The sequence below is a fragment of the Varanus komodoensis genome, unplaced genomic scaffold (genome assembly GCF_004798865.1).
Source record: "Varanus komodoensis strain SLA01 unplaced genomic scaffold, ASM479886v1 scaffold20_1, whole genome shotgun sequence".
NCBI lineage: Eukaryota > Metazoa > Chordata > Lepidosauria > Squamata > Varanidae > Varanus > Varanus komodoensis.
In genome coordinates, this window is record NW_025335587.1 from 15899723 (window position 1) to 15912075 (window position 12353).

At 46.4% G+C, this 12353-nt stretch overlaps 1 protein-coding gene across 8 annotated transcripts in view; it reads left to right on the forward strand.

Annotated features, from left to right (window-relative positions):
- The first annotated feature begins 1298 nt into the window (after positions 1-1298).
- Positions 1299-12353, forward strand: part of NF1 (neurofibromin 1) — a 165939-nt gene continuing 154884 nt past the window's right edge. For 3 of the 8 annotated variants that reach the window (XM_044430097.1, XM_044430098.1, XM_044430104.1), the window contains exon 1: positions 1301-1606. In XM_044430097.1, coding sequence (XP_044286032.1) covers positions 1547-1606 — 60 coding nt within the window. In that variant the 5' untranslated portion in view covers positions 1301-1546. Of the gene's footprint in view, positions 1607-2797; positions 2905-12353 lie in introns of those variants that run through there. The other 5 variants (XM_044430101.1, XM_044430102.1, XM_044430106.1 and 2 more) reach the window with 4 other exon arrangements.

Below are 12353 nucleotides of genomic sequence, written 5' to 3' on the forward strand. Positions count from 1 at the left end.
ATGCATTTAGACAGGAAAGGTCTTGCAACTCCCAGCCAGCCCAGCCCAAGAGTTAGGCATGATAGGCATGGTAGTCCCAGCCGTGATTTAAAAGACAATTCTCTGCAAATCTGCACATAAATTTAGGGTGCAGTTGTCAGAATCCCAGAATCTCAATTTGAGAAGAGGGAATAAAACTTGGGTTCGTGGGAAAGACCAAGCGTCCAGACCATCTGAGGCTTTATTGTTTTACCCCAAGGTTCCCACGGTACACTCACAATAATGCAGGCTGCATTACCGGGCAGGCAGAGATGAACCCTGCTGCAAAGCTTCAATACCATTACAGGGCGTTTATAGGTACACAGGTACAGGGCAATTGATGACAGAATGCAGAGACTACAATAAGATTCTGAGGTCTTCACATACAGAACAGATAAAGAAATGTCAGTCAATCACACTGTAACAATGAGATTACAATATTTCTAATTGTCTGTATTGACACTTTAGTTGAGTAACTTGAACCCATCTCCAGGTCTGCTCAGACATGCAAATTCAAGCTACTAGAAACGATTCATGATGCTCAGACCCTTATCTCGACTCTCAACACTCTGCATGATCAGGGCACATGAAAATGCAAAGGCACACAGGAATAATGCTTTTCAGACAGGATTTACCCAAATGTTCCCAACACATTGAAGCAGGAGTTGGACTTTTTCTCTGTCTAAGCATGCATGCGATTGCACCAGAAGTGTCACCGATTTTTAGTAACATTTGCTCCCGGGAAGGTGGCTCAGAGCTGCGGCTCGACAGTTTCAGATTTAAGCACAAACTAATGCGGGAGTATTTTAGAAATGGGGCGCCGGAAGCAACAAAAGCGGGGAACGGCTCGCCCCCACCTCCCAAGCCCCGCCCCCGGCCCCTCCCCCTCCTCCCAGGCCCCTCCCCGCCGCCGGGACATAACCGAGCCGACTTCCGGGGCAGGCCGTACCAGCAGATGATCGAGCTCATCGAGCGCCGGCGCAACCACGGCCCTGTGCGCGCGTGCGCGCAGCGTCAGTTCCCTCCGAGGGACTCCTTCCCTCAAGGGGGCAATGTCACAGGAGCTGTTTGCCCGGACGTCGCTCGGCGCCTTGACGTCGGAGTGCGCACGCGCACCATTCTGGGCGGGCACACTCCCCGCGTCCTTCCGCTGGCCATAAGCCCCGCCTCCCGTTTCTCCCCGAGCGGCACTGCGCATGGGCGGCTTCGCTCCCTCCCTCGCCGCGGAGTTGCCTCTGCCGCCCTTTGGCTTCCCAGCGCGCCGCGCCGCCTCCTTTCGCCCGGCCCGCGGCGCATGCGCCGTCTCTCCTTCCCGCTCCGCTCTTCCCCCACCTCGTCCGTCTGTCCGTCCCCCGGCGCTGGGGGCAGCCCGGGCTTCCCGCTTCCGGTGTGGTGTCATGGTGGCCTGAGGGCGCCGATGGCTGAGGAGGAGGAGGAGGGCGAAAGCTGAGCGTCGCGCCGGATCGCGCCGAGGGGAAGGGGGCGTCGGACCCCGGCCCGCGTTCATCGCCCGCCTGGGCGGCGGGACATGGCGGCCCACAAGCCGGTGGAGTGGGTGCAGGCCGTGGTGAACCGCTTCGACGAGCAGGTAGCGGCCGGGGGGGCCCGCTGGGGGGGGCGGCGGCCTGCGGGGGGGTCCCGTCGGAGGCGAGGCGTGGGGAGGACGCGTCCGTGCCGAGGGGGCGGGGGGCGCGCCCCCTTCCCTCCCCGGGGCTGCGGGAGCGTGTGTGGGTTGCCTGCCTGGCTGGGGAGGATGGGAAGCGGCTGAACGGTGCCTCGTGGATCCGTGGGGCGAGGGGAGTCCTGCATATGTGGAGCATTTCTGTTCTCTGGCGTGGAGTCATGGGCTGCTGGCAGAGCCTTTCTCCACCTCGTTTAGCCCCACAACAGCCCTGCGAGGTGGGCTGGGCTGGGCTGGGCTGAGCGGCCGTGGCCATGGCCATGGCCGGCCCGGGGAGCTTCGTGGCTTTCGGACCTGGCTGGTCCAGGCTGCCTGGACCTGGTGCTCCCCAGCTGTTCTTCTCTTCTGCGGACGTGCTGCCTCTTGCAAGGCACCCAAGGCGACTTGTGGGGCAATTGTCCGTTTCTCTGTGTAGCTTTTGCAGTCAGAGATTGGTCCCCAGCAATTCAGAGCGTTTGTGCCCGAGGGGGACTTGACCCCAGGTCTGCCCTGCCCTGCCCCAATCTAATGCTCTAACCACTCTGCCAGTCTGGTGTCCCTGCTGAGGTTTCCTTCTTCTTGAGCGGGCTCCTTGGTTTGGGCAATGCGTGTATATCTCCGAAGGAATTGGAGTGCCTGGCCTCTGGGAGTTTGCTGTTTGTGTGCACACTTTGTGGTTTCCTGTGAGGAGGAGGGTGAGACTCTTACTAGTATTAATATTTCATTTTTTGCATTTTTGGACTGCCCAGTAGCCAAAGCTTTCTGGGTAGACTGTAAAGATAAAAGCCTTAAAAGTACATTATTAAAACCATACGCACACATCAGTGTTATAACAAATGTATGCAGTCTTTTTCATTGTAAAAAGCCTTGAAAGAACCGACACACACAAATCCAGAAATCCATAATGAATGTAACAGGTTCCCCCCAATTCTACCTGGAATTAGTATATTTGCTTTGTGGTTTAGGGACTTCCTTCCTTTTTATTGGTTTATGTGTGTGTGTGTTTGAAAGAGAGAGAGAGGATGAAAAGCAGCTGAATAAGGTCTTGCATTTCAGTTTTTGAGGGCGACTTACTCCATTTCTTCATGCTTCCTGTGGGTTTATTGGAATTGTTCACTTTTCCCTTAGGGTTAGGCCAGTAGCTGTCACCTTCGGATCTGGGATGGAGGGGAAAAGTTGGACCAGTCGGATTTCATTCCAGCTGAATTTGCTGACTGGATTTTGGGGTGAGAGGAGCTGGAGACTGCTTGAAGGTTTTTGGTGGGGTGAAGGAAGGGGGTGCACAGCCTGTAGGGGTGAATTGTCTGTTGTTGGACTTACATGAAATATAACCTGGCTTAGGGGCATCTCCCCCCTTTTATTAGCTGGTGTGAAGGTTTTTTTTAATTGGGGAGGAGATGAAATATCACTGGACATTGTGCATTTCAAGGGGGTGATTCCACATTTTCCTACCCCCATCTGTCCTGTGAAAGATACTCTGGAGTGTTTTGCTGTAAGAGTGCCAGTGGTGAAAGAAAGCAGAGATCTAGTTGGGTCTTATTCCAGAAAAGCCAAGAATGGGCTTTGTGGGTATTGGAGAGGGGTGATAATTGGGTAATTTCTTACAGCTTGTCTCTGTGGGGAACAGTTCTAGAGAAGCCTTTTTCGCCTCTTACTAGAAAGGGCTTTGTGGCATCTTGAAGCGTCTTCACTGCTTAAATGGGAGTAAGCGCTTGCTCATTCATTGGCAGTTACTGCTGAGAATTGCCTTTTAAATCAGGCTGCGAGCCCAATGGTTTGCTTTTCTGGACCAAAGTGCCCATCGTGGAATTGACAAAGTGGCCCCTAGTTTTGGAAAGCTTCTGCACAGTAAGTCTATCAGCCTTCAAGGTTCTGCAAGATTTTTGGGCAGCGATCCTATGGTGGCTTAAAAAGAGAAAAGGGCCTACAACTCCCAGCGTGCCCCTGACTTACATCTTTAGTTGTTCCTGGGGGATGAGTCCCCTGAGGATTTTGAAGGATTGCTGCAGTTCTTTCCTCATGAAGTTGTGTGAGATGGCAGCAGCCGGACTGGTTGGCTTCTGCTCTGTGTGAGTTGGACTTTGAGTGTATGGAAATTGTAGGAACATAGGATATTGTCTTATCCTGAATCATGCAGTTGATGCATCCAACCCAAAACCGAGTGCCAGCAGTTCTCCAGGGTTTCTTTCCTAGCCCTGCCTGGAGATGCCAGTTCTGCACTACTGTGACCTTTTGAGAAGAAACTAGGAGACAGGCATTTGAAGACAGCACGGCCACTGGGGGCTTGTTAGTGGAGAACAGAAAGGAGCTGGCCATTCTGAACCCCCCCCCCCCCGGGAGAAATGTGTAGGAGAACTGTCACATAATCCTTTTGTGCTTGGAATATGTAATACTGCGGCTTGCAAACTTGGGAGGGGGTTGGGGGGTTAAGAGAAGGGAAAGCAGTGGCCCTTGTGGGATGTGGAAATTGGGAGCCCTATGAAATGAAGGCAGCTGTCAATAGGTACGGGCTCCATCCTTCTGCCATGTGATGGGCTGTGCGGGAGAAAATGAGGCGTTGAGTGCTTGGAGTGGGATTTGGAGCAACAGGTGAATGTACTGTGGATCGCTGGAGGAGTCCGGTGAATGTGCCACTTGCGTGATTGGGGAATAGAGTCCTTTTCTAAGAAGAACTTGGGGGTGGGGTGGTTCAGCATCTGGGGCTTGCTCCTTGTGGAGTAGAACTTGGAGCAGGGATTTAAATGGACTTGCTGACCTGAGAGAGGCCTTTCAGGGGCATTTAATTTTTAAAAAGGTAGCTTTTGAAAGTGATCTCTGGTTTTCTGGATAGAAGCAAGAACTAGTTCTGAACCTTGGGCTGTCAAACTTTAGAAGATGTCTTATATGGAAAATAGGTGTTTTCTATTCTCTACTTTTCCCAGTGCCTTTTGACAGCTCAGGATATGTTACTGCAATGGATGGCTCTGTATAATATAGTTGGGCAGAATTTGGGCTGGCCAGATCTGCTATGTTTTTACCAGAACCACCAACTAGATCAACAACTGAAGCCAGGTGCAAAAGACCAACACTTGCAATTAAACAATGCTCCTACCTAGGTATTAGTTTTAGGATCAGGCCTCAATGACAACCTCCACACACAGCTTGGTTCCTGGATGCTTCTCAATTTTCTTCATTTCAGCAACATAATTTAGAGCCAGAAAGGGGCCAGTCATTGTCGCTGCTGTTGTTAAATCACCTGGGAGTCAGTTATCCTCAATCATCTATTGCAGATCACCTCGCACTCTACCAGTGACTTCAGGTATGCCCACCTTCAGTGTAGGAACAGGTTAAGCTGTTACCTTAGGCAAAAGAACAGATTGTGTTAGCAACCTTAGTGTACAGAAACAGCAAAGGAGGATGTCTCTCTGTGCAAATCATGGTGAGACTATATTTTACATTTATTTTAAAACTTCATGCACAGGTTTGTTTAAAAATGAATCTGCCCTTTTCATTGCCCCCCCCCCCCATAAGTACTTGACTCCGGGGGATGGTGGAGGACAGGAAGGCCTGGAGGAATGTTGTCCATGGGGTCGCAATGGGTCGGACACGACTTCGCGACTAACAACAACAAGTACTTGAAGTGCCACATAGTATATAAAGGCACATAACTGAGCATGCTGGAAAAGTTGGTTAATCTTTTGAATCGTTTACTTTTACTGATGAGAAAAGTGATGATATTTTTTCCTTTATGATATTCAGTGTCTCTCTGTGTGTGAGGGAGAGGGAGGGAGGGAGGGTGGGGGGAAAAAGAGAAGGTACTAAGAAAGGATGTGGGCACCAGTGCAGGATGAACCATATTTATTCATTGTGCCTAGCGCAGGATTTGTAACAGAGTGCATAGAAAAACTTTGCTTTGTGTTCATGATGGGTTGGATCCAGCTTTAGTCATACTTAGAGTAGACCCCTTGAATTCAATTAGACTTAAGTTAGTCATGTCTAACGTGGTCCAATTATTTAAATGGGTCTAATTCAAAGCATGACTAAGTCCGTATTTCTCTGTCATCCTATAACTTTAATTTTCTGGATGACGTATACAATTTTTGGACAAAGAATGTATTCAGTGCACAGTGAGCTGAATATATTAATTTTAATGCCTCTTAGAAGTTTTGCAGTTTTTCTTTTTCATATGTGTGTGAAAATGCCTTAAGATTTATCATGTGCTATCTTGTAGTGCTGTGCTTATTGGGAGTAAGGCAGTAAAATACCCCCCCCCAGCAAAAACTGCCCCCTTTAATAGAAATTTGGAAAAGTATGACTTCTATGACAAGCCAGGCATCCTGAAATTCATACACTATCCAATGTGTAGGAGCCCTGTCACCTTTGGCACCTGATTACTCTAAGGGAATTAAGAATTTCAGGGATTTAAATTTTCTTTGTAGCACATATTCAGAAAAAAAAATCAACTTGAAAAAAGAGAGACTTCTAATAATGCATAACTGGCAGGAAAAATTAAATTCCTCTGAAGTACTTTTGTATTATTTAGGTCTGCAATAGCCATTCTTCAGCCAATGTTCTATATCTACAAGGACAAGTTCAGGGACTATTACTGATTTCTCCTTAGAGAAGTTGTTGAAAACTTGGTAGTATAAAAGTTTGTTTTCCCTTGATTTTAAAAGGAGTTCTATGAAAATGTGTTTCGGTTAGTACTAAGAACAGCAAAGTTCTTATTGATAAACTTACTAAAATATAGAAAAACAGGTGTCTCCTTCCATTCTCATTAATTGTTAAACTGTCTGCTATTTCAATTACTATAGAGTTGGAATGCAAAGTTCCAGAGACCCAACTTGAAATAACTTATCTGCCTAAGACACCCTATGCCCTGGTTTGGCATGAACATTCCCTTTTAGCCTTAGTTGGCAATATGTTAAAAAGAGAAATAATTATGGCTATCTGTGCAGATTTAGCCAGTTAATTACAGACCATGGAAAATTGAGGAGCTGATGGATAATGGTGCAGAAACTAACATTCGTATTTGGTTGTACTTCCATGTCTGCATAAGAAGTTGGATCATCTGGGAAATAGTATTAGGTTCCTTTTGTGCGACGGGGATGGGACAGTGGTATATCCCCAGATGTTCTGTGTTTCAGCTTCCATAAATCTCTGCCAGCATAACCAGTGCTTAGAAGTGCTGGGAATTGAAGTCTGAAACATCTGGAAATTTACCTTCTGCCCACCCCTTTTTGTAGCAGCAATGGAATTTCCAGGGCTCAGCATTCCGTCTCGTTTATTTATTTATTCCTTCTAAGCATTTTAATAAAGATCTTCAGCCTGAAAGGGCTCCAGAGATGCTTACACAGAATCAGTCCCTGCCCGCAGACTTATTATCAAGCAGGTATGATGACACAGAAGGAAAAAAAAAAGGAAGGGAAGAGAAAAACAGCAAACTCATGCACAAATTCTTAGAATTTCAATAGGAATTTGAATAATGAATGTTGGGAGTGTAAATTGGGCAGGAAGATGAGTCTTTGGAGCTCAGGTTTCACAGGGCTAAGGGAATGTGCCATATTCTTGCCTGTCTTATGAGGCAGATTGTATGCCCCAAGTTTTAACACTTAAGTATAAAAATGTCTAACTTGGGGCTTGTCTAATAATCAGTAAATCCGAGTGGTCTGTGTTAGCCAGCTTCCATCTTTTGGGCTGGCCTGAGACTTGCTCACTTGGAGATGTGTTTCTCCGTATTCCCATTTTTAAGAGATTAACAGAAGTTCCCCTTTTAGTAATTGGTGCGTCATGGAATATGAGTAAACTGAATTGAGTTTTTGAGAAGGGCTTACTGTTTAGGGATTCTCTTTCTCCACCCCCACTGCCATGTCTAGGAAGAGCTGTACACATGTTTTCCCTTCCATAGACCATCATTTCTTGGGGAGGGGGTGCTTGCTATGTTTCAGCTTCCTGGTGGCTTGGGAATATCTTAGCCACTTGCTGGCATACTCTGGTCTCCCCTGCAGAAGCATAAAAATGTCCTTTGTTCAGATTTTTCCGGCAGTGGCTGCATCTGTGGCCTAGCAGTTTGAATAAACCTGTGTATATTCTTACAAAAGGTATCTTATATTGTGTGTGTGTGTGTGTATAGAAATGAATAAAAGCTTGTTTACTTACTTTCACCAAGCATAGACATATGCTTCTTTGTACTTTTTAAAAGATGCCTTGTCCTTCCAATTTGGGCTTGAATTGGCAATGTAACTCCCACAGCCCAATGTTTTATCACATGTGTGCATTGGCTCATTCTTTCTAAGCACAGCATATGAGTTTGTCTCCTTCTCCCTAATAACAAATTTGGTGTCTACCACTAGGTCAGTGAAATGACAAGCCAGAAGTCAGAGATATACCCTGCAGACAAGTTGGGAATTTCTGCACCCTGGGGTAAGTCTCTGACTTCTGGCTTGTCCCTTCCAGACAAGCCAGGGGTCTTAACCCAAGCTCAGGAAGGGACGAATGGGGAATGTTACTTTGGACCCAGTGCTAAGCATTTTCTTCATGGTGAGTTCCTGGTTACTAACATGATTCTTGCTGATGAGAAGTGGTCATCTCTTGAAGCTGATTGGTGGGAGATAAAAGGGAAGTACTGCTTCACACAGCATTTGGTTAAATTCTGGAATTTGCTGCCATGGGAAGTGGTGATTGCTGCCAACTTGGGTGGATTAAAAGAGGATTGGACAGATTCATGAGGGAGGAGGCTATCTGTGGCTACTGACCTTGCTGGCTATGTGCTACCTGTTTTGCTAGAGGTGATACACCTGCATACACCTGTTGCTGAGGTGCTTGGCTAGATAGAGGTCTTGCACCCATCCCACTATAGGGGTTCGGTGGACACCTTGTTTGCCACGGTGTGTATGGGGTGCTGGACTGGATGGCCCTTTGGGCTGATCCAGGAGGACTTTGCTTATGTATATATGCCCAAACAGCATGAACCAGCATACTAGCTCTTGAACGGTGCACTGGAATTCTGGCTTTCTGTTTTGGCCAGCAGGTAATAACTGAAGTATGGTTTGTATCTGTGATTTTGTACTACAAATCCATGCAGTGGGGACATGCTTTGTGAACATGTTGATCCCCCCCCCCCGCCCTGTTTAAGACCTCAGATAACAGGAAAAGATTCTGTTAGCAGATTAAAGTGAAGAATAGTTCTGGGCTTGATGGAAATATAGTCTGATTTAATGTAAAGCAGCTTTAGAAATTCATCTGAAGCTATAGTTTTGGGACATTGAGCATCTTCTAGCAAACTTAAAAGGAGTACAGCTAGACTGGGGAGGCAAGACTGGTTGGGTCTGGTGTGCATTTAATTGAACACTGAGGTCCACCAGCTGGAGCAGCTGCCAAATAATCAGGAGGATGGCCATGCGATAAGAATTATGGGCAGGATGCCTCTGAGCACAAGCTCAGCCCAGGGCAAAATCCATTCCTTGTTTCCTCCCAGGCTTGCGGTCAGCAGCCAATTTCTTGGGAGTGAAGAGCAGTGGCTTTTGGTTGTTACTGTTGTGAAACATACGGGAGTTGGAAACCTTGCATTGCAGTCCTGCAGGGGATCTAACTCTTGATTCTAATCTAGCTTCTATGCACCTTGCACTAGGAAATTGCTGTCTTGGGTTGCTTGTGGATCAGTAAAATGAAGCAAGGGCTATTTGGGATTCCTAAGGAAAGTCAAGAAGGGATACAGCAGGCTTAGAAAAGAGGGCCCGTGTGGCTGGAGCATGCTGGGAGTTGTAGGCCTTTTCCTGCCTAACATGCATATGGATGCACTTTAAATAGGAACACCAAAGCCACCAAGCCCAGATGCTTCTTTCAGACCCATTTAAATGGTCCAACCTTGGTTTGGAAATAGCAGCTCTGGAACTTCGGTTCTAGCAGAGGTTCAAGTCTCAATTTTTGAGAGGGCTGATGAAAATCACTATTTATTGGTGATAACTGGAGATGTAGACTGAATACACAGTTACACAAGTATATATTTATTTATTTGTTGGATTTTTTATCCTTCCCCATTAGCCGTAAGGGCCATTTCATTGGTTGTCTCCAATATCCAGAGATTTTTGTAAGAAGCCAGGGTAAGTAATTCTGTTTCTGCTGTCTCAGCATCCATGTTTAACATAAAATATATATTTTTGTAAGTGCTGCTAGCAAACATTGTATGCTGCCTTTGACGAAAAATAAAACTTCCTCAAAGTCCAGTTTTGACAAGATTTCATTCCGCACTTCAGCATTGCTTGGGACTGAGTGCCTGGTAAATGACGCACGAGGGAAATGATTGGTCTGTGACCTTTTGAAGAATTTGTGGATACAGCTTGAACAAAGTATCTAGTGTTCATAGAGGAGAACTACTATCTTGGATTTATGGAGCTGTGTCAAGTCTTATCTGTTCTGCTTCTGGGGGCTCCAAACTTGAATTTTAGCATTCCTAATTCATAGAAGATTCTCTTTGCCACTTTGCTGAATACATGTCAGTACCAACACTTCCCACTGAGCACTTCTACAGTAGCTTACATACGGGACAAAAGACAAATTTCTGAAATGTAATGAAGAGTTAATCTTCAACGCATTTCATGGGGAAGTGCATCACTTGCACCCTGCTTTGGGTATCTCGGGACACAGTGGCTAGGTCCCCATCTCACCCTAAAGTTCATTTGAAAGCCTTCATGGTTTAGTTCACTTGTTTCCAGCAAACCACAGTTGAAATTAACCACGGTTTGCTGCTCTGGACAGTGCAGCAAGCAGTTTCGAAGCGAGAATGGAAGCGAAGCTTTCTAAACACCTTGCAGCATTGCAGGAGGAGAGGAAGGAGGCAGGGGCAAAGCATGAAAGCCTGTGGGTTGTTCTTGATCATACTGCATGTAGGTGTAAAATTGTTCTCCAGACAGGTCTCATACAGAGCGGGGAAGGTAGAAGTGCTCATTAGGCAGAAGGGAGGTTAAGTGTCCCAGTTCTGCCAGTCAGTCACCTTTGGCTGCTGCTTAAGATGGGGAAAGACCCTAAAAACAGAAAAGAGGAGCAAGATTCAGTCCTTCTGAGACTGTATCACTTTATTTTATTTATTTTTATTACATTTATATTCCACAAGTCCCACAGGACTCTCTGTGTGGATTACAAAGCGCACAGAATCAAAACAATAAGACAATAATTTACATAGTATGGTAATGGACCAATAATATAAGCAAGCACTAGCATAAGCACAATTCATAACAATATAACACACAACTGAGAGTTTAAATAGTAACATGAGAGCTACAATTTATAATGTATACAAAAGAAAATCGTCTAGAAAATGTTTTTGCCTGGTGCCAAAAAGATTGTAAGCAACCAGGCAAACTGCTGCGGAAAGGCTATTCTGTTAGAATGCCAACAGAGGGTCATACGTTGGAATCCTGCCATGTGTAGAAATGGGATTAAAAATCTAGTACTCCAGGTCGAAGATTAGCCTAGCCTCTATTCATGCTACCTCCCCAAGGGCCGCATTCATATTTTCAGTCTTCCCCGGCTGCATCAAAAGTGCTACAGTCCTAGCGGATTGTACCAAATGCTTCCCCTCTGTTCCAGGTAGTGCATAGTCCATACGTCAAATAATTCCATTTGATTGGCTACCGGCCTTTAGGTTTGCATCCATACTGCGTCTGTTTTGTCAGAGAGCATCCAGGGATCGCACTGACGGGGAGGGGCAGGCTGTTGCTTCCTTGCCTTGCTCATGGTCTTCCTGGCTACCTCCTTTTGGGAAGCAAGATGCTTCCCTGGATGAACTGTTGATGGGAAAGCAAGGCTCCTAGGAGAGAGTTTCTGTGTCCCATTCAGAACAACCGGTACTTTAACCTGGTGCTGAGTCTTTCTCACTGATGCTTAAAATGAATTGCCCTTCTGTGGCCAATCCTCTCGGATATCTTATTAGTTGGGAAACCTGTTATGGAGACAATGCTTTTTCTATGCCGAACTGTGGCCAGCCCTTTGTGTCACCATAATTTTGATTGGTGCCTGGCACTTAGAGACGTGCCCATCATAATTTATGGAACAAGCAGCATTCTGTTCCCCCTCCCCACCTCCTCCCCTCTCTTTCTGCATTGCCATTTCTCTTTAATTGCTTGGGATTTTGTGGCTGGGATGATTTCTCTAAATCTGTTATACACAATCACTGTATGCTGCACTCTGTTCATTACATCCCTTTGTAAAATGATTCCATCTTTTTTGGTGAATGCAACAGAGCCACCAAAACCCCTACATTTCAGCTAAGCTTCATCCTGCTAGTTCAACGCTTTTTCTGCCCATTTTAGACATTTTTGTGGAGTACATTTTATTCGTTCCAGGGAACTCTTCAGGAAAGCCTGGGTGAAGTTTAGGTGTTAGTGCCTTGAATAATAAACAGCAGTTGCAGCAAGATGGCGGGGTAGGGAAGCATTGTTTATTCCATGTATCGTTGCCTTCAGACACTTTTGCAGTTTTCCACCTGTTCCTGAACCTTGAGATGCTTGAGGTGGTAAAGGACAAGCCACCCAACCTGTGGGGGTACAGAGCTCTGACCGGTCAGGATCATATGCTTAGACATAGGTATATGTCCCTGCCAACCCCAACCCGCCCGCCCCCCCCCCCCCGGTGAACCTGATCATCACTTGAGTGCCCCACGGGTTTTTCTGCAATCAACCCAACCCACTGTCAAATT